The 20270-nt window shown below is 43.9% G+C and overlaps 2 protein-coding genes across 4 annotated transcripts; one reads left to right on the forward strand and one right to left on the reverse strand.

Annotated features, from left to right (window-relative positions):
* Positions 1–549: 549 nt before the first annotated feature.
* LOC106741581 (centrosomal protein of 131 kDa-like) lies at positions 550–5319 on the reverse strand. The gene is made up of 10 exons (XM_014613715.1): positions 5116–5319; positions 4724–4817; positions 4542–4614; positions 3875–4316; positions 2555–2772; positions 2299–2458; positions 1967–2223; positions 1030–1201; positions 778–941; positions 550–688 (listed from the first exon to the last, which is right to left on the reverse strand). Exons 1-10 carry the CDS (start codon positions 5317–5319, stop codon positions 550–552), a joined length of 1923 nt encoding a protein of 640 aa, XP_014469201.1.
* A 1911-nt stretch (positions 5320–7230) lies between these two features.
* On the forward strand, positions 7231–18831 carry LOC106741684. 3 transcript variants are annotated; one of them, XM_014613930.1, is made up of 5 exons: positions 7231–7865; positions 13448–13544; positions 14523–14696; positions 15567–15931; positions 16238–18831. In XM_014613930.1, the coding sequence occupies exons 1-5, from the start codon at positions 7854–7856 to the stop codon at positions 17093–17095; spliced, it is 1506 nt and encodes a 501-aa protein (XP_014469416.1). In that variant the 5' UTR covers positions 7231–7853; the 3' UTR covers positions 17096–18831. The 3 variants fall into 3 exon arrangements, with proteins under 3 accessions (XP_014469416.1, XP_014469417.1, XP_014469418.1); XM_014613931.1 differs by having other exon boundaries at positions 16241–18831; XM_014613932.1 differs by lacking the exons at positions 7231–7865; positions 13448–13544 and adding an exon at positions 15052–15228 and having other exon boundaries at positions 14605–14696.
* Positions 18832–20270: the final 1439 nt, after the last annotated feature.

Consider the following 20270-nt stretch of genomic DNA (forward strand, 5'->3'; position numbering starts at 1 on the left):
GAGACGTAACGGGTCTAGCCGTGATAGGTTTCGTCATAACGGGTCAATAGCAACAGGTTTCAGAAAAAATGCCAAAGATGGCGTTGGATACCATTAATTGAGTTAGACCTGTTATTAGACCCGTTGTTAGTTTCTGCTAATTCCTAAGACCGGCATTCATAGTCAAATCTTATGTCTTAAATTCATCATCTTCAGTCATCTTCAGATGCTTCATAGCCGATGGAATGAGCCGTACAGCATCCGAAGAACTCCTTAATCTTGCTTTAAGATTTAAGCAGTAATCAAACGAAGTTGACCAACCATGGTCGTTTAGAAGAATAATCGATCGTGATTGGTCAATTTGATTACTGCTTACGTCTTAAAGCAAGATGGTCGACAAGGGAGAAGTCTCTATTACGAGCTGCGACTATCCTTAACGAGAAATTGAAGATGTAATATGATATAATACGGGACAGGAGAATCTTCAATTTTCAAGTATGCATTTTCAATTTCTTTGTACTTTTCTGTAAATACGCAAAAACACACACAGAGTCTTAAAAAAGCAAATTATTACAAGGACTTTAAGATATATTCTTTTCTTTGCTGATCTAACAACTTTTCTAAATGTTCGCACTTTGAAATTGCGCCGTTGAGCTTTTTATTGAGGTCCTTTATAACCAGAACTTTTTGAGTGATTACGAGCTTTACCCTGAAATAATACGATGCACTTAAAGGATATACATTGGTAGTAGCATATTAGTTTTATTCGGTAACGATTCGTATGTTTCAATTGCTAACCTGCTGTACAATTGTGCCATAAATTGATCTGTGTTGACGTTATTCCGAGTTATTTCTTGATAGAGCGAGGCGATCTTGTCTTCCAGCTCCCTTTTCTCTGTCTCGATCTCTTGTCTCGCTATTTCTTTCGCGTTGTCCCTCTCTACGGTCAACTTTGCGATTGTCTGTAAATAGAGCAGTCGTCAAATTGTAATTCCTCTTAACGAAACTAGAGATCACATCGAATCGATTGATCGTGCTCACAGAATTTACCTGATCCATGTCACGTAGATTCGACGTACATTCTTTAAATTTATTTTCCGTCTTTTCAAGCTGTATTTCTGTGGATGCAAATCTCTCCTCCAATAACAATAATTTGTTTTTATAAACGTTCTCACTTTTAATCGCAGCTTGCAGTCTTGCGTCGTATTCTTCTTTCATTAGCCTGAAAGGAATTCCCGTGTGTAGTCGCTATTGCTATAGTAATTTCAACGTTTCTGAAGTCAAACAAATGCATCGTTCGGCTTAGAGTGTCGTCTCATGGCACGCATTTCTCTCGTAACGCGTATTGCGTAATCAATCAGAAGCGTTACGTGTTTCCGCGGAATTTAATTTCCATATGTCCCATGGAAAAGGATCGGTGGCGTATACGATAAATCATATCTTTCTATTCTTTTAGAATGTTCCAATAGAAATACAAATGTAGTAAATCAATGGTTACGCAAATTTGAGACTGCAGTCTCAGCAAAAATGAATTTCTATCAGTTGTTACATATTTTTGCTTTTCACAGGGAAATTTCAGTAAAAACACGATCGCACAGCGGCAGATATTAAATTAAAAAAAAGCTAATGGCTTTCTTTTATTTATTAATGTGTATAAATGAACAAAATAAAATAGTGCATAAACAAAAATACTAGATTCTTTCATCCAATTTTTTCAACTGATAAGTTCCATAATAATTATTTATAATTTATTAAATTGATAAATATTTTTCATTATCATAAATTTTTAAAATTGTATCAAAATCGACTTCGTAACAACATTGTCATTAAAATTTACTATACTTAAATTAATAGTCTATTCATTGAAATAGTAAAATATTATACACATACACATACACACAAACATATATATATATATATATTACATAAGTATGCTTTACATGATACGCGTTACGCGAAAAATCTGTGCCATGGGCGGCGTCCTTACTCAAATTTATCATCGAAATTTTGCTGCAACTTCGCTCGCATATCGCGAGATTCTTTCTCCAGTCTGGATATAGCGATTTCTATCTGCTTGTCCCTCTCCCTCTGACAATCATTACGAATCTTAGCTTCCGCTCTCGTGAAACTCGCGTTTTGTTGCTTCTTGTAATCATCCGCCCAGACGAGCCACTCTTTTCTCAAGGATTCTTCGAAATTTTTCTTCGCACTCTCGTGTTGCTCCCGCAGCGCTTCCGCTTCTTTCTGCAGAGATAACCTTTGCGTTTGGCGCGCAACATATTTTTACTTCATTTTTCTCTCACTCTTCCTAAAACATACCTGAAAGTGCGACTGCGCCTGTTGCATCATCGCGCTTGTTTCCTGGTCGCGTTTCTTTTGCTCCGCCAGCAGATTCGATCTGTCCCTCTCGAAACGCTCCGCGAGTGTGCTCTGCATCGTCTGGAAGTGCGTCTCTTGCTTCTCCAATTTCTCCTCGTATCTGACCAAACGTAGTTTCATTATGCTTCTCGTGCACTCTCGTGGAGAAAATAACGCTACGGATTACGCGTGATAACACACGATCCTTGCCACGCACCGTGCCGTCAGTACGTCCTTTTCCTTGGTCAACAGCTTCTCGTGGCTGTCTGTCAATTCGATTCTCAGTTGCTCCAATTGCTGATTCGATCGACGCAACGCCCGCAATTCTACGTCCTGTAACTCCTTTATGTGCGCGCGTCTCAGCTCCTGTATCTCCCCTTGATGTTGCTCCATCATGTTGTGCAATTCCGGCTCCAGCCCCTTCACCGTCATCTCCTGCGAGATGTTCGATCAACCCTGCGTGATCTTGAATTATTTATCGCACCGCGCGCAGTCACATCATGCGTGGCTTCCCGTTTCGAGAAAAAAATTCCCGAAACGCATTGCTTCCCCCTTCCCTTCCAGATAAAACAGAAATTAACAACGACGTCGAAATGATAGGAAAAGTGAAAAATAAGTAAAAAAAAATGAAGAATAATGAATAAAATATGAAGATCGAAATGTGAGTTTTTACAGTCATTTTCTCATCATTTTGACGTTATTTTGACGTCATCATGATTTTCTACCTGGGGAGCTATCAGCGCTAAAGCGTCATTCCATCTTTATCGATTATTAGATATAAACAAGGATAGAATAACGCTTTAGCTTTGATAATGCGTTCATCGAACGCATCTTTAATCTGAACGGTTGTGTATTGTACAGTAACGGAAAAAATAAAGGTATTAGATCGAAAATAAAATAATAATTTTGGAATAGAGCAAACAAACGAATGTTTCAATAAATGTTTGATTCAATAAATAGAGTTGTTTGGCAATATCTTCATGTCAAATAGTATTTTCTTTTGTATATTCACCTAAACATTACAATAAAATATTATTGTCACTCTAACAGAAACAGATCTTAACTCTAACAGGTAAGTATCACTGATTATGGTAAATTAGCCAGTGATAAATTACCGTTGTTCAATAGCTTATTATTCATACGACTAATAAAACTATAAAGTAACAACAATTTATTACTGGCCAATTTATAAGCCAGTAATACTTTTCTATAAGGACAAACAATAAATTATTTGAAAGATTTGAATGATTTGAATGTTAGAAAAATGTGTTGGAACAATATTAAAGAACTTATTTTTATTTCAATGGAACAATATTTAATATATAACGAAATAAATTTTTTTATTGAAAACGAAATTATTTTCTCTAAATAATACTGTTTCTTCTATCACACGACAACGGTTTGCTCTAATGAAATTATGTTCTTTATATCAAATAAACCTAAGTCAAACAGACACGTATATTAAATCCAAAGAAACTTCTTTTTTTTTGTGTACTCGGAGCGTCGCGCATAAACCGGCCGGGGATCAAATGATCACCTTGATTTTCGAGGTCTTCATTTCCAGCCATCGTTCGCGCCGTATCTTCTCCGACGCCGCGGCATTCTCCTTCACGCGTTGCAGTTCCACTGTGTGCCTCTCGTTAATTACTTTCACATCCCGTTGGATCTTCCGCTCTGTCTCCTTTATCTGTCGCACTAGCGAGTCGCATTTCTGCGTGAGATCCGTTTTCTCAGCGATCAGCTGCTCGATGAACTTCTGATGGCGCTTCACAATCGTCCTGTACTTGTTCTCCAGTTCTTTCGCCTTCGTGGCATGGCATCGCCTCTGCGTCGTCATCTTGTCGCACGCCGCCTTACGCTCAGACTTCAGTTGGTCCTTCAGACATTCGATCGTCGCATTCTTCTCCTCTATCTGCAATCTCGCAGTCTCCAGATCGTCCTGTTGGCAGCTGGAAATCGGCTGCTCTCCCGTCTCGTATCTGCCGAATGTGCAATATATTTCTTTGTACACAGGAAAAAGTGCTAGATTCAAGTAAATCATTACTTCAATACTCTTTAGGTGCCATTCAACAATTAAGTCACGCTAAATTTTAATATTTTTACCCCCATTTTTCTTCTGTGTGTATAAAATTTTCTTCCATCTTTGGATTGTTGTATTTCGCGACATTCCGTCGAGTGAATCAATCAATATGAAATGTTCTCACCTGCTAAGTCCTCGACAGAATGGAATTATAGTTGTCGCGTCGTTGGCAATAATATTATTCTCTCGTGTATCATCTGAAGCAACAAAAATTGCGACATTGCGGAAAAATCGTTCGTTCTAAAAAAAGAATCGAAAGCAGTTGAAATATAATTAGTGACATTGGTCGCTGTTGAATATTAATACCATTTTCGAAGCTTCCTAAGAAGGACATTATGTCCTCATAGGTCGACGCGAGTGACGTGCATTTTTCACCAGTCGCATCTCTCTCCGGCTCGATCTGCGCTTAATCGTGATCGTTTTGTAACAATTGTGATTATTGTATATAATTACTATATTATTACAATATAAACGAAAACGGAAATCAGAAATTTGGATGAGGAAATATATGTGTGTGTATGTGTGTGCACACGGAAATTAGTTTAAAAATAAGATATAAGATAAGGCATATGGAAAGAGAGAGAGAGAGAGAGAGAGAATAAGGATGATACTGACAATTTAAATAATATTTCGATAAATCTATTTTTGGATTTTTACGAATCGATAGATATCGACGAGTAAAAACTTCGGTCGCTTACTTGTTCCGTGTAATTGCGCAACGCTGGCTCCAGCACGGCGTCGTATTTAATGCACATGTCAATTTGTTTGCATTCTGCAATTTCGATATTGTTATCTTTTTCTAATTGGTTTATCATGTCGCACAATTGTTCAAACGAGCCGGGCGATTCGATTAGATTCTGGTTGAAATCGCGCTTTTCCTCACATAAACTCTTAGTCTCCATATCTTTATTTATTTATTTATTGCTTTTATATTTAATTTATTATATTTAATATATTTGTTTATATATGAGAGACTTTTTCGATTCGCTAGACACCTACTCGCGTTGCTAAAGAATCGTTGCCTGAACTGACCGGCAAACTTACGCGCCGTGCGTTACGTTTTTATTTACGCGTTGACCGACGATTGCCATGGCGATGCCCGTGCTACAAACAAGAGGGTACTTCTCCCTTAGCCAGGTCAACATTTTAGAGAGAACGTATGGTCAGTCATAAAAAAGTTACAATACTTTTTTCCAACAAGTTTCGTAATACATATTGTATTTAATACAGAAATGTATTTCCTTTCGAAGAATAATTAGAAACCTTCTATTGGACACGGAATGTGCCCCAAAACTTATAAAAAAACAGTATTGCAACTTTTTTTGAGACTATACATTCCTACATAGCCCAATTTATCCGAGGACGTCCTGATCTCCACAGACACATCTGAAAGACGTCTGAAGGACGTCCTACGTTTGCAGGATATCCACTGATAAAGTATGTTGGATTTGGAATATGTGATATTCGATTGTCATAATATTTCATTTGCGTTGTAAATTTTGAGTTATTTCAGATTCAATTACCTTACAATATTCCACTTGCGTCTAAGTTTTCTTTTTAATTCAATAAGTAAGATATGTAAAAATTATGTAACTTGCGTAACTTCAGGTATGTGCGATAAATGAGTATTCTAAGTAATTAATGCGGGCAAGTAATGGGATTAATGATTGAATAAAACAACAAACATTCTGCTTCTCACTATCTGTTTTTTATTATTTTTTATTGATAGTGAAAATTTCAATAGAATTTGACGATCCAGAGAGAGAGCGAGATGGAAGAAGCTGTAAATATTAAATTATTACAAAAGTTCTGTCAGTTTTTTAATCACAAATTAGAGACCAAAGACCACCAAAGACTAGTAGAAAATCAGCTGCAAAGAAACACATACAAAAAACTGGCAAAACTTTTGTAACAACTTAATAGCTTCGAACAATGCTCCGAGAACATTGATTGTATTGTGTGGCCACCGAGTTATGTTTACATCATTGACACACGTCCTCTGCATATCTCTTAGCAATAGAGAAAAAAATGATGAAGAGGATGATAAACGATAAAGGACAACTTGCGAAGTATTGACGAGTTTATTATCACGGGACATTCTTCAAGTCCCTCTCGCGTGAAACCTGATAATTCGACCACGTCGAAGTCACTCATTGTCCACCACACAATCTCTTTAATCTCAGCCCTTGGTCAGGAAAAATCCTACGCGGGAAAGACCTTTCTCCATCAGGACCTCGTCGATTTTACCATCGTATCGCTTTACCCTCGGGATGGTCCTCGGGATTTCGTGGAGTCTGACGAGCGATCCTCGCTGCACCCTCGGCGGACGGCACGAGGGTGGCTTTCCCCACGTAGTCGCGATTGTTGGCTGTCGGTGGCGCTCGCGGGGCGAGGTTTCCTAGGGGTTTCCGTGCGACGGGGGGTGGCGAGGAGGGAGGGAGGGAGGGCGTACGTGCAGCGGCCCTTCCGACCCCTCGCGGCGTACGGTGGTACGTACCGTAGGAGAATCGATCTAAAACTAGGAGTCGCCGCAGTAACCGCTGGGAGGAAGCCAGTGTTACAATTCGGGGCCCCCGTATGCGCCAGTGAAATCTTAGACGCCGGTTAATCGTACGTACGCACGGTGGTCGTCGGGTCGCCGCCGCCAGGTACGTCCACGTCGACGGACGTACGTACGTCGCAACCCCTGCGCTCCTCTGTTCTTCCTTTCTCTCTCTCTCTCTCACTCTCTTTATTTCTCTCTCTCTCTCTCTCTCTCTCTCTCTCCCTCTCTCTCTCTCTTTTTGTCTATCTCTCTCTTTCTTTATCTCTCTTTCTCTCTCTTTCTCTCTCTTTCTCTCTCTCTTTCTCTCTCTCTCTCTATCTATCTGTCCTGGGGGCACGGCACATACACGGGTGGCCGGCCGGGGGTGGCCGTGCTTTAATCGCGGAATATAACGGCGGGTGTGCGCTCCTCGCTCTCGCGTGCGTGGGTGCGAGCGAGCGAGACGGAGCGAGGCGCGGCGCCGCGGCTGCGACGGAGACGGCGACAGCGTCTCGGCGAGCCGCGCGTGAGGAAAGGAAGACAGCCGTTATCAGCCAGTAGATCCAACCAGCCAGTCAGCCAAGCAGCCAGCCAATACGGACGATCTGTCATCCGGCTAGTAGTGAATCCAGCCAGCCAGCCAGCCAGCTAGGCCAAGTGTCGCAGCGCGTTTCGCTCTCGCGCTCGAGAGACCGAAGGAGAAAGAGAGGGCAGGGACGAGGCAAGAGAGCGAGGGAGACAGAGAGACACCTTGCGAGGGTGTACGCGCGAGAGCAGGCTGGGCGGACAGCGCGACCGGAGAGCATCCGCGTTATAATGCGACGTGCACCCTTCTTCCTCACCTTAGTGGTTCCTTCGGAATAAAGCCGCGTGCTTGCTGGGACGGTTCCTTACCTGCAGGGCTATGACGTAATGGCAAGAGAGGTACGCATATCCTTCCGTGCTCCTTTTCCTTCGCCGCACGCATGCAGCATCCACACCCGCGAGGCACATCATCGCGGGGATTCTTCGTTTCTCGTATTTCTCCTTGTCGGTCTGTCGTCTGTGTGCCTACCTGGCTTTCTATCTGCCTGTTTGCTTGCTTGCCTGCCTGCCTGCCTGCTTACTCGTCTGTCTGTCTGTCTGTCTGATTATCTATTTATCTGTCTGTCTTCCCCCTATCTATCTATCGCTCGTCTTCGCCGCGAACGAGGGATATCGTCGTCGTGGAAGTTCTCCTCTCCGCGGAGGACGCCTCTCGGTGACCTATTTTCACGTGACCTCGTGACACCCGACGGTCCTCGGCTTGCACCCCCAGAGTGCATCACCCTCTCGGCAAGGCCGAACGACCGAAGGGACGAGCCCTTCGGCCCGCTTTCCTCCTCGATGTGCGCGTTTCTCCACGAGAAGGTGTTAGTGTTCCAGTTTTTCGTCCGTAGATCCTTCGGCTTCGTTTTACTCCTCGGGAATGTGTGTGCCTCGGTGGTTCTCCTTCTCGGGGAGCTATCTTACGAAATTCTGCTGCGAGGATATTCTTCGGGAATTACTCTCGTCGGAATTCCTGAGGTTTCGCGCTCGCTGCGGCTCGGTCCGCTCCGTTGGGTTATTTCGCGCGTGTGTGCCCAGGAAACGTTCTTTCGAGAGCTCTGGCGGATCGCCGCGAGACCCTACCCCAAGGATATTCCCCGGCAATTACGAGGGCCGGGATAATTTTCTGAGATTTTTCACCCTGTCGCACGGCGCGCCGCGTCCCAGCAGCGTCCATTGTGACGGGTACGCTTTTTCTTCATTTGTAATATGGAAGCATATAGTTGTAGAGACACTCGACGCTGTTGTCCTAGTTTGTGGACATGTTCTGAGTTATGATTCCAGTTGTTTATCACCATCCATAGCTTCTAAGGGGAATAATAAATAGAAGTATACACGCTCGAGGGGACGTATTTGAATGTATTTCTCGATAAATAAGAAGCCAAGAAAGAGGTCCGGGTCTTTAACCGACAAGGCGGTGGCACGAGTTCAGAGGAGATATTAAAGGTCTCAAGGATCTTAAGGATTCACGAAGTGTCTCTTTTTTTTTTTCATTTTGCTTCAATCATAATTATTTTCCTTCGGGATCCTCCCATGCCTCGAGATAACACGTTGTATTAATTCTTCGAGTATCTTTCTTTCTAGTGATATTTTTTTACGTGACGATGGTTGATTGTTTACATAGTGTTGATTTTGAAATTTGTACATGTATATCTTTAAATTGGAATTTGTTTATCATTTTCATCACTACTTCGTTAGCAGTAATGAAAATTAGTTGAAAATCAGTTGCTCACACGTTTCATTTCGCGCTTCCCGAGCCACCAGAATGCTTCTCGTCCTTTCAAGCGTTTGTCACGAATGTTTTCTCCATTGACAGAATCTTTCGCCTCGGATGTTAGTAAAATCCTTCTTGTTATTCTATTCGCACGTAAAACCCTCCTCGATGCTTTTCCCGCTTGCGAAGTCCATTTCGTCACTTTGTTCCCTCGTAGATGCCCCTTCGTTGTCTTGCAGCGGAGCTCACGGAGTCCTTATGTGCGTTTTGTCTACTAGCAGAAACCTTTTTCACGCTTTCCCCGCTCATAGACTCGTCCTTATTGCCTCTCGCCTTCTTATAATCCTCCCCACTGGCTCGCGCTCGCGCTCGTAGATTCTACTTCACCGATTTGCAAGGATCCTGATATCGCCTGCAGTCACTGACGGTGGAATCTCACGGGGAAGGGAAGCCTGTAGGAACACAAAAGTTGAAATTCAATGCGAAAATCCTTTGCAAAATTTCGTCCTCTCGCAGCGTGTTTACGTTAAAAATTATACGTGGCGGAGACGCGAGAATGTTACTCTTTCGCTGGAATGCTTTTCCCGTTCATAGAACGCTCTTTACTTCATTGTATGCACCTCGTTGCTACTTTGCATGCTCGCAAAATTCTTCTCGTTGTTCCGTACGCTCACAGACTCCATGCAAAATCTTTATCATCGTTTGTCACGTTTCGCAGGATTCCCGCACCCTTTCGCTACATCCTAAAGGCTCTTTTCGCTAGCTTTTGCAGTTTTGCGCGCGCGCGCGCGCGTGCGTGTGTGTGTTACATTTTTTAGAATATTAGAAAAAGAACCTCTTTTTTTTAATTTTTGCCCCATTTGTGTTTTGTGAAATAAAGAAATGGCGATAGGATGAATAAATAAATGAAAAACGTACAGTACGTAACAAATATCTCTCTCTCTCTCTCTCTCTCTCTCTCCTCTCTTGGTTGAAATGATTTTAAGTAAATTAAGAAAGGAGTTTCTTGGATCTCTGAGAAGGTAAATCCTAGCACATTCCTTGTTAAAGGATGCACCTGAGTTCTCGCGGATTCCAGAGAGAGAAAGGCATTCTTGTGCATTATCCGCGTGCGCGCGCGTTCATATGTGTGTTCATAATTTTTTCATACAAGCAGACCAAGAAGAGAACATCTGTGAGCAGGGAATCGAATTTTTTAAATTTCCTCGTAAAACGCATTCAACGCAGACGTGCGTCGAAGAATGTGTCGATCGAACGCATTGTTGTCGCGAGTATTTGCCCGGGCGTTGCTCTCGCCCTTTAAGGTAATCGCAACAATTCCGCTATTTCAGCATAAAGTCGGCATCGGAGGGGGGTTGGAGTAAATCAAAAATTTGCGAAAGTGGTTGGCGGCGTTTCTCGACGATACTTCGTTAAGGAATGCACCTGGGTATATCTACGTTACACAGGCCGCTGCAGCTGCAGGCTGTTCCCTATTTGCTCGTTAGCACGTTGCTATGTTGTTTACTAAGTTCCATCCGCAAGCGAGTTCGCGAGTGCATCGGAGCTTGCGGGGGGTTAGGGTGAGCGAGGAATGGGAGAAAGGGGGAGAAAGGCCGATCGTCGTATTACTCAGACAAATATTCAATTTATTTCGAGGGCCACGAGTCTTAAATCTCGGAATTCCTAAATCCTCGGAGATGTCGAGCGCTTTGATCCTATGATCCTGAATTCTCAGCTTGCTTCCCATCCGCGTATCCTCTTTTGCATTTTTCCCCGGTATCGCGTCTCGGATTATCGCGCTGTTATGGCACGTAGCGGCTTGTCGAAAGGATTTCTTCGATCCTCGCGCGTTAATTGAACGTAGGGATAGGTTTTCAGAATGTTTCTTTGCGGCTCGTCGTATGTATGTCGCGCGCGGTCGCGTGAGAGAAAGGCTCGGGGAGGCTCTAGAATACGCATGTGTTAAATTTAAATTCCAATTATCGGATAAAAACAGAAATATGCGAAATAACGGGGCAGGGGGGGGGGGATGAGTGAGGGGCGAATAAGTAGACAAATAAAATTCCCTTTTGCACGCATTCGTTTAAATCAAGCGCTCGTATCTCATCGCGGCGGTGGCAACGCGTGATAACAACGCAAAATACTTAACAGATATAATAATGATGATGATGCATTAACGGGGACTGGGATGAATTTACCGGCAAAATCGACGCGTGGCACAGAATAAATAAGCGAAATTACAAGTTAAGACCGGTTGAATCAGGTCAGTGCTTTTGAGCATGAACTGCGCACGCTCCCGCACTGCACCCTTAGCGCCACCCCGCTGAAGACTAGGGACAACCTCAAACATAATACACCCCTTCGGCTCACATTATTCCGAGATCGCCAGCGACGTCGGGATGCAATCTCGCCGATCGAAGAGTGCAGGTGCACCCACAGTGCGGAGTACGATAAAGTGCTGCGAACTCGGTAGATATCCGCGGATAAATCGTACGCAGTAAATTCACCCCTCGACCGGGGCAAATTAATGCGATAATTATTCACCGATAAACCCGCCGGATTAGCCGCCGAATAGAGAGAGAAAGAGAGAGACAGAAAGAGAGAGAGAGAGAGAGAGAGAGTCAGTGGAAAGAATTCACGCGAGCCGTAGCAGTAAGTGCTCCTTTCGTTTGCGTATACGTTTTAATACGGATATCGTTCGTACCCAATCGTTCGTATGCAATATGAAATGAATAACGTCTTTAAATTCCTCCGGGTGTATCTAAATGTAACGCGAAAGCGAAGAAATGTGTTGTGAGTTCGAGGTCTATGCTCGTGAAATATTCGCTCGGATATACTCGTACAATAAAATTTTTAGACCTCCCCCCCCTCCCCCCTGGAGATCCGAGAGGAGAGAGATCGCTAGATTCTTATGCACGTGGAATTTAGGACGAAAGTAGATCTAAAACTACCGAGCCTCCGAGCCTTCCGGAATGCAATAGTTGCATTGTAAAAGATAATTCTCTGTTCAACCAATTCGTATGTCAGTATGTAGATTCTGAGTTTTTTCCTTTCCTTTTATATATATTAAATTTTCTCTCTCTCTCTCTCTCTCTCTCGCTTCAATTAAATTTTCTCTCTCTCTCTCTCTCTCTCTCTCTCTTTCTCGCTACGTGTTATAGTATCGTGTGGTAGTGGACTCAGGACAATTCCTTTTTGGCCCTATACGTTCTGCATGTAACGTATCCACACGTATCTTTACGCTTCTCCCCCCCCCCCTCTTTTTCTCTTGAAAGCAGCGGGCTCGTGCGAATTTTTCGTTCAAATGTTACTCTGTCCCGCAACGACGCTATTCTTCGATGGCGAAAACGGAAGAGACACGTCCGTTTCGCGTAACGAAAAATGTTCGAAAGTTTCGCACGCAAGACTCTTTATTCCGTCAGCGGCGTTTACAACATGGTTGTCGTGTATGAGGCTTGCCGGGAAATTATTTACTCCATTTAACATCTGGGCGACGAGCGTTCGCCTGGGTCACCTCTTCAAGCTCCCGTGCTTTTCTTGCAGCGAATTATTTTTAAGTTATGTGTGAGTCGTTACTTATTTGCCAGGTTCCTCTGTTTGTGGCTGCGCTGCGCGCGTGGTAAAACCAGTCGGTGATCGATCGTTCGCGCATACGCGAGCTCATAGGGGAACCACATAGATTTGGAAATTCGCCCGAGATCGCGCGATCCTGCCGCGATAAATGGCGAGTCGCCTACCACAAACAGCGTTGAATCTGCTATCTTACCCTTTCTTCAATGTTCAATATCTTTATTTTTACAAAGGGCTTTTTAAATTGCGTGTAAGCTTGCACGAGCTTCCGGAGAACATTTAAGGTCAATAGTCAATCGCAAATGTCAACCATTTTTAACCTTAGCCGTTCATTGTGTCGCAGCGTATATGCCATAGCATTGTTTCACCATACTAAAATTGATCGAGATTGCCAGTCATGCCCTTTCTGCTATGGAAATTTTGTTTCGATCCTCTTAATCATTTTTCTACCTGATTTCTGAATTATGCCTAGCCTTCCATGTGAATTCTCGTTCTCGTTCTCCCTCGATAGAAAAAGGAAATGTCGTTTCTTTGTCATGTCTATCGTTTGTGTGTTATCGATGTGTGTGTATGTGTGTGTGTGTGTGTGTGTATGTTTGTTGTTATGCACGAAGCAATATATTAGGGCTTATTGAGAAGAACACGTCGATTATATCACGTAATTTTTGCGCAGGAGTTACGGACCAAGAGACCTTTTAAGATATGGGACAGCTGGCGTAACGTAAGAAAGGGATTGGTCGTTAGCAATTTCGAAGAGTTGATTGTCCGGGGTAAGAAACACGTAGATCTAATGAATTAAACCGTTAAATTCGAACACTGAGCCGCGACGATTCGACATCGTCGGAGCGCGCTCTCGGCTTTGTCCGGAGGCATGCTTCTCCGATCAGACCGCGACAGTCAGAAGGAATACTTCCGCAAAAGGTACGATTCTTTTTTATCCATCCGTGCATTATCCGTTTCCTAATTGCGCGGAGATTAACGATAACACACCGTGTAACGTCCGCCTCTCCTCTCTTCACGACACCCGACTCGTATGAGTTTATCGGTCCCGATGGTATCCTTCTTCTCACATGGAACAATCCCCCTCGTCCCCCTCTCAAACACACAGAGAAGAAAAATCGAATTCGGAGATCTCGCGTTAAAGCGCGGGGAGCCAGAAATCAGATGCGACAGATCAGTTGTTCGCGGAGAAAACGGGATGGAAAAAAAATTGAAAGAAGGGAAAAAAGGGGAACGAAGGAAGAAGAAAAAGAGAGAGGAAAAAAAATCGATGCGCTCTCATCGTCGCGCGAGACGCGCGCTGGATAACTTGTGCGAAGCGTCACGCGTGCTTCCGGAGCACTCTTTCTCCCTGTCCGGTCGGCGGGGAAATATTTCCGACCGGAAATATTTCCCGCGCGCGCGTCGCGTATCGCACGGTATTGCATTATCTGCAAAGTTCCTTTGAAAGTGTCACCCAACATTTCTCACAACATTTCTCCGGAGACAAAGCGCCGTTCGTTCGAGGACACACCACACACCATTATTCGCAACTGCGCCCATTCACGCGATTACACAGGCGACACGTGGCATTCGCGCACACGCGCGCGCGGACACACACCGTGCACGCACACAGGCGCACGTCACCTCACAGACAGGAGCGTCGAAGCGTTATCGCGATACGTCGTCGAACGCACGCGAAAACCTCCCCCCCCCCCCCCNCCCCCTCTCCCAATGTAAGCTTCAACCCTCGCGATTGTTGTTTCTAGGTAAGGAAAAGCTGGGCGTGCCACAAAATGAGAATGTCTCGTTAGTTTTGGAGTCAGACGGCACGCAGGTCGAGGACGGCGAATACTTCAAGACATTAGGCAACAACACGATCCTGCTTCTGCTACGACATGGTGAACGCTGGTGTCCCACTGGCGTCGACATTATACGCGCTGGTACGTGAGCGGGATCAGTCGCACCGATTGATTTTTTAGGGGAAATCGGCAACTTGGTTGAGGTGGCTAAGGTTGAGGCGGCACGGAAACGACAGTTCGAGCGAGAGGGGTGTATATCTAAGGGGTGTATCGATGAGAGACGTGTTACGTGGTCCGTGCTCTCAGTTGAAAGAGATCAGGACGAGAACGTCGGGGTGGGATTTCTTTTCTTGGTGTTTCTTCAACGTCTAGTCCGTAACGAAGCAGAAGAAGTTGAATTCTTACACGGACCTTTGAACGCGATCAACCAAGTAGCTCTCCTTCTATTATCAAGTGTCTGGATGTGTGCTGGATTTTTGAACTCTCGAATATACAGCTTTAGAGTCATACCGCGCTGCTATGTAAAGGGGATATTGCGACGATCAACTTTGGTTGATGGAAATCGGCAACTTGGTTGAGGATACTAACCTCGGGGCAACTAAAATTGATCAAACTGAATTACACGTGGCAACTGAATCCTTACACACACACAAGCCTTTAAACGATCGACCAAGTAGGTTTTCTTCTTCTTCTTCTCTTAAATCATTTCGATGTCTTGGACTCTCTTTCGATTCTCTTCTTACCCCCCCCCCCCCCCAACNACCCTTTGGATCCGTAAACTTTCTACTATGGCTCCCTCCAAAGATCTATGAATCTCGCACTCTCTCTCTCTCTATCTATCTATCTATCTTTCTCTCTCTCTATCTCGCGGTGGATTACCGGCACTGATTTGTCACGTCTTGCAGCACCGAACACCACCACCCGTAAATCAATCCCCCGTCTCCTCCGTCGCGCTGCGAGCCCCGATTATCGGCCGTTAACTCCCGTCTTCTCTTCTCTTTGTATTCCCAGCAATTTCGGCGATCCCGAAAATAGTCTGCGAGACGATCCACGCGCTGGAGCTACACGATGAGACGCCATCGTGGAAAATTATGGACAATAAAGGTCGAGTCACAGTGGTGCTGCATTGGGACCAGCGCTCAACGGCGTCGTCGCAGGTGCAGCAGCAGCAATCGAAGCCGGGTCAGGACGCCCAGGCCTCCAAGTACTCCCCGACTAAAAAAGCCGACCTGAGCGGTGCTCAGCGGCCGTCTCTGGTGATCCAGACCAGCCTCGATAAGCTTGGATATGACGGCAAGGGGGCGCACTTGCCGGGCGAGATTGCTCCGACGCGGTACACCAGTCCGCGAATCACTGTGATAAATCATGATGATATGGTATATTCACCTATGCCTCTTACACACGCTCTAATTTTAGATTACGCTCTCTTGTCGATCTCGCATCCATCTGGGAAATTTTACCAGCTGATCGATAGATCAAGCTCGATACGCGATTAATGAAGTTTCCTACACGAATCACCAGAAATTCTCCGGAAAAGACGGCAATTGGAACTCGGTTGTTGCGTCGATCTCTTTGTTTTCGAGCGCGTTGCTTATCGTCACGTTGCGATCGTTCGCTCTGCACGCAGCAATCGCGAGAGCGATCGCTCTCTCGTGCCGTCTTCAACTTTGTGTTTGTCCCAGCAGCAGCAGACAACGCAGCCTCATGCTATGCCGAGCCGCCTGGTGAAGCAGGGCACGAACTCATTCGACAGTACGACCATTCACATTCACACGCCGGAGTGCTCCAATCATATCCACCAGCCGGTCGCGCGGAACGGCAGCCCGGTGAACGGCGCGGACGGCGGTGCCGTTGGCGAGTGCGACTTCCATTGCTGCGCTCTGCACGAGGAGGGCCGTCGGATCGCCGTGCACAAGTCGGTGGCGACGTCGCCGATTCAGGACGCCCAGCATCAACAGTATCAGCACCCCCATCATCACCAGCAGCAGCAACAAACGCAAACGCAAACACCATCGCCGCAGCCACCGTCCTCTTTGTCGGACGGTACCAAGCGACCTGGCCTGAGCAAAGGTCACGTGCGCTTCCGTGACACCACCGACGAGGAGTCGAGCTCGCGTCTCGCCGGCACCAGCTTTCACTTACATCACCATCATCACAACCATCATCAAGAGCACGACAGCTCCGAGTCCGAGACGGAGAACACGATAATGGAGGATGAGATCGTGACCTCGGAGAAATTTCTGCTGCTGATCGACCAGCTCACGGTCGATCAGAAGCATCATCTCAGCATCAAAGACATCGGCATCATTCTGGAGCGACTCAGCTCCAAGATCCTCGACGTCGAGCGGCTGGATCGCGAGAGCGAGAGCGAGGAGTGCTACAATTGGACGATAAAGGCTATCATCAGGGGCGATGTTCTGCGGGAGCTCGGGGTTATCTATAACGGGAATTACTACGCAATCTCCGAGCATCCCGGCTACAAGGAAGAATCGGAAGAGAATAATGAAGATAATGAGGAGGAGGAGGAGGATAGACTTTAATATGATGCTGTTTCATTAGATAGATAGATAGATTATACATCTATTCCTGATTATTATTAACTTAGGAAGCGCTGTAACGAAATAAGAACGGGGGAACACCGCGTGGTCTCCCTTGGGTCCGAGGATTTTTCGATTCTCAAGTCTCCGCGATTCGAAGCTCCGCAGTATTCTCCTAGGATCTGTCCGTGGCCCTCTAGGATCCTCGAGAATTAGGATTCCTCTCGGGATTTTCCCGAGGGACTCTCTAGGATTCTCTTAGAATTCTGTATATTCAACGTAGAATCAGGATAAACGGTATCGAGATAACGAACGATTTATCTAAGCTCGCCTAAAATTTGATAAAATTAGGAATTTCTCCGAGGTCTTCTAGGACTTTCCAGAACATGCACACACACTCCTAGAATTTTTTAAGACTTCAGGATCCCTTCCTTAGGATTCCATAGGACTTTAGGAATTTCTGATGTTACGATCCTGTAGAATCTTAGGATTTCCTGTAGTGATATATCCTGTGAATTTAATATATATTAATTAATCTCTTACAATTTTCTAGGAGTTTTTAAAAATTCTCCCGATCCTAGGATTATCCGGAACACTTCTACCTTTAATTTAGGGTGTCTCAGTATTTTTCTAGAATTTTTTGGCTCCAGGATTCCCGGAGGAAATTTTTAAGTCTTACTATTTTAGGCTTCGCTCTTTAAATTTTAGGCGTCACTGTTCTCGAATTTCTCCTAGCTTATTCGAATTTTTGGATCCTGGAACCCTGAAATCTCAGACAGCTCAGATTGAAAATGTCACAAGATATTTTAGAGATTCCAGACATCCTATTATCCTAGCCTAGGTGCCTTAGATTCCAGGTACCTTAGATCCCACACGCATCCAAATCCTATTTCACTTTAGATCCTAGGTGCCTTAGATCTTAGACACTAAATTCTAAGTCTTCTAGATCCCGAATACTTTTCGCGTACTCAAGGTTCTCGATACGGATCCTAAGTTTCACAAATCCTGGTGTGTTTTCAATTTTTCTTTACGGGCCCGTATGCTAAGTCGTTCCTCGGTTCTCTCCCGTTATCGGAAGCTCACGATGATCCGCAATGGGAATTATAACGTGATCCGGGAGCATCCTGACTACAAGGAGAAGTCCGAGGAGAATAAAAGGATAACGTTAAGGAGGAAAAGAGGATAGACTTTATAACATGATGTTCTTGTATTAGATAGATAGGTAGATAGATTATAATTGAAGGATTCAATGCAACTGCGGTTTAGTTCACTTTCTTAAAACCTTGAGAGCATAAATCCTAGAGCGTTTGTGTGTGAGAATATTAAATTTAGACTAATTTTCTCAAGTTCTTACAAAAGTGGGCACCGTTGCGTCGAATCTCTTCATTTATCCGTCACTCGTGACTTTACATACGGGTCTACGATCGGTCCAAAGATCCTCGGCTTCTTTGGATCACGAAATCCTCGGATCGAAGATGAGATCTACGGATGCGAAAGGTGAGCGACACGCGTGAATTGCCCGAGTAGAAATTTTGATACTATATTATCCCGTAAATATTATCGAGTTTAAAGGACCAATGGAGAATCTCGAGATATAACACTATACGAGTTATTATCTTTTGATGTTACTCAGATAGCACAAAATATTCTATGAATATTGTAATGAAATATGAATGTTTTTAATTTCAGAATATTCGAATCAAATATTCTATGAATATACGTAGAATATTGTAAGTAAAGTTTCGTATATTCATAATAGAGAAGAATGTTTTTACATTGAGAAAAAAGGCTTAAAAATTTATTTGTGAAGTATAAGGTTTATTTCACAGAAATAAACGTTTATCTAAATATATTTAATTTAAATTTTTTTCTTAATAAATAAAATTATTAATAAAAAGAAAACTTATTTTTTTCCTCAGTGCATTAAAAATTTATTTGTGAGATATAAGGTTTATTTATAATAAATAAACTAATTAATAAAAAGAAAACTTAGGTATATTTCACAAAAATACATATTCCGTCATCATATTTTTATATAATTACTTAATATTCTTTCACTTGTCAAAATAGTTCATTTTGAGTCTAACATTATCTATGTTGAATATTAAGATAAAATACACCTATATACTAAATTAGATACACCTATATAGTATCATATCTCGTGACTTTTCATTGGTTCTTAAGTCCAATGATATTTGCAAGATTAACATAGAAACAAAATTTAGATTCGGATATATTCCGCGTCGCGGAGAGAAACCTAATTCGTAAGGTTGAAAGGCAACTGAGGGTAGACAAAGGCGTCGTTTCTCCCGCGAATGTGTTTCGTAATAAAAGAAAAAAAGGGGAAAATGACAAGAGAGCAAAGTGGAGGATAAGAAATTGCGTATTTGATTCACGTAACACGATACCATTTTATTAAAATCTAGTTCTAAAAACGGTTGTTGACATATGTACTTATTAAAACTAGCATGTATACTTGTAGGAAAGATTTTTGGGATTACGGATATCGATTCCGTAACCGTCCACAACACTGCCCACACTAATGAAAAGAGAGAGAGAGAGGGGGCGGAGAGAGAGGAGAGGGGGAAAAAGCGAGAGAAAGAGGGAGAGCGGGAGAGGGGAGAGGGAGAGTGAGGGGGCAGATAGAGAGAGGTGGGATGGGGAAAGAGAGAGAGAGAGAGAGAGAGGGAGAGGTTGAAAGAGAGGGAGAGGGATAGAGTGAGAGAGAGAGGGGGGGAGAGGGGGAGGGGGCGCGAGAGCGGAAAGAAAAGTAGAGTGTCGATATATTATATAAAACGATTCGACTCGACGCGTCACGAAAATCGCGCGAACGGTGCACGATCGATCGTTGACGTCGGGAACGATCGGTGATCTCGGACAGCAAATGAATAAGCACGGCAAGCACGTGTAATTCATAGATCACCATAGAACGTTCTTAAACGATATTAGATACGAATAAACGTTAATCGCATGGTTGCCTTTAACTCATCGAATATCGCGGACGATCCACGAACCAGAAGGATCGCCATCAAAGTTGACGAGAAAGAGATGCGAAAACGATTGGGGGTGGGGGATGGGAGTCACTTATTTCTCGCCGACGTAAATTCTTCGTAGACTCGTGAAACAAACGTTCTCGTAGCCTAAGATCCTTGGATCCATGGATTCTCCGATCTTCGAT

The sequence above is a fragment of the Dinoponera quadriceps genome, unplaced genomic scaffold (genome assembly GCF_001313825.1).
Source record: "Dinoponera quadriceps isolate SergipeBrazil2010 unplaced genomic scaffold, ASM131382v1 scaffold586, whole genome shotgun sequence".
NCBI lineage: Eukaryota > Metazoa > Arthropoda > Insecta > Hymenoptera > Formicidae > Dinoponera > Dinoponera quadriceps.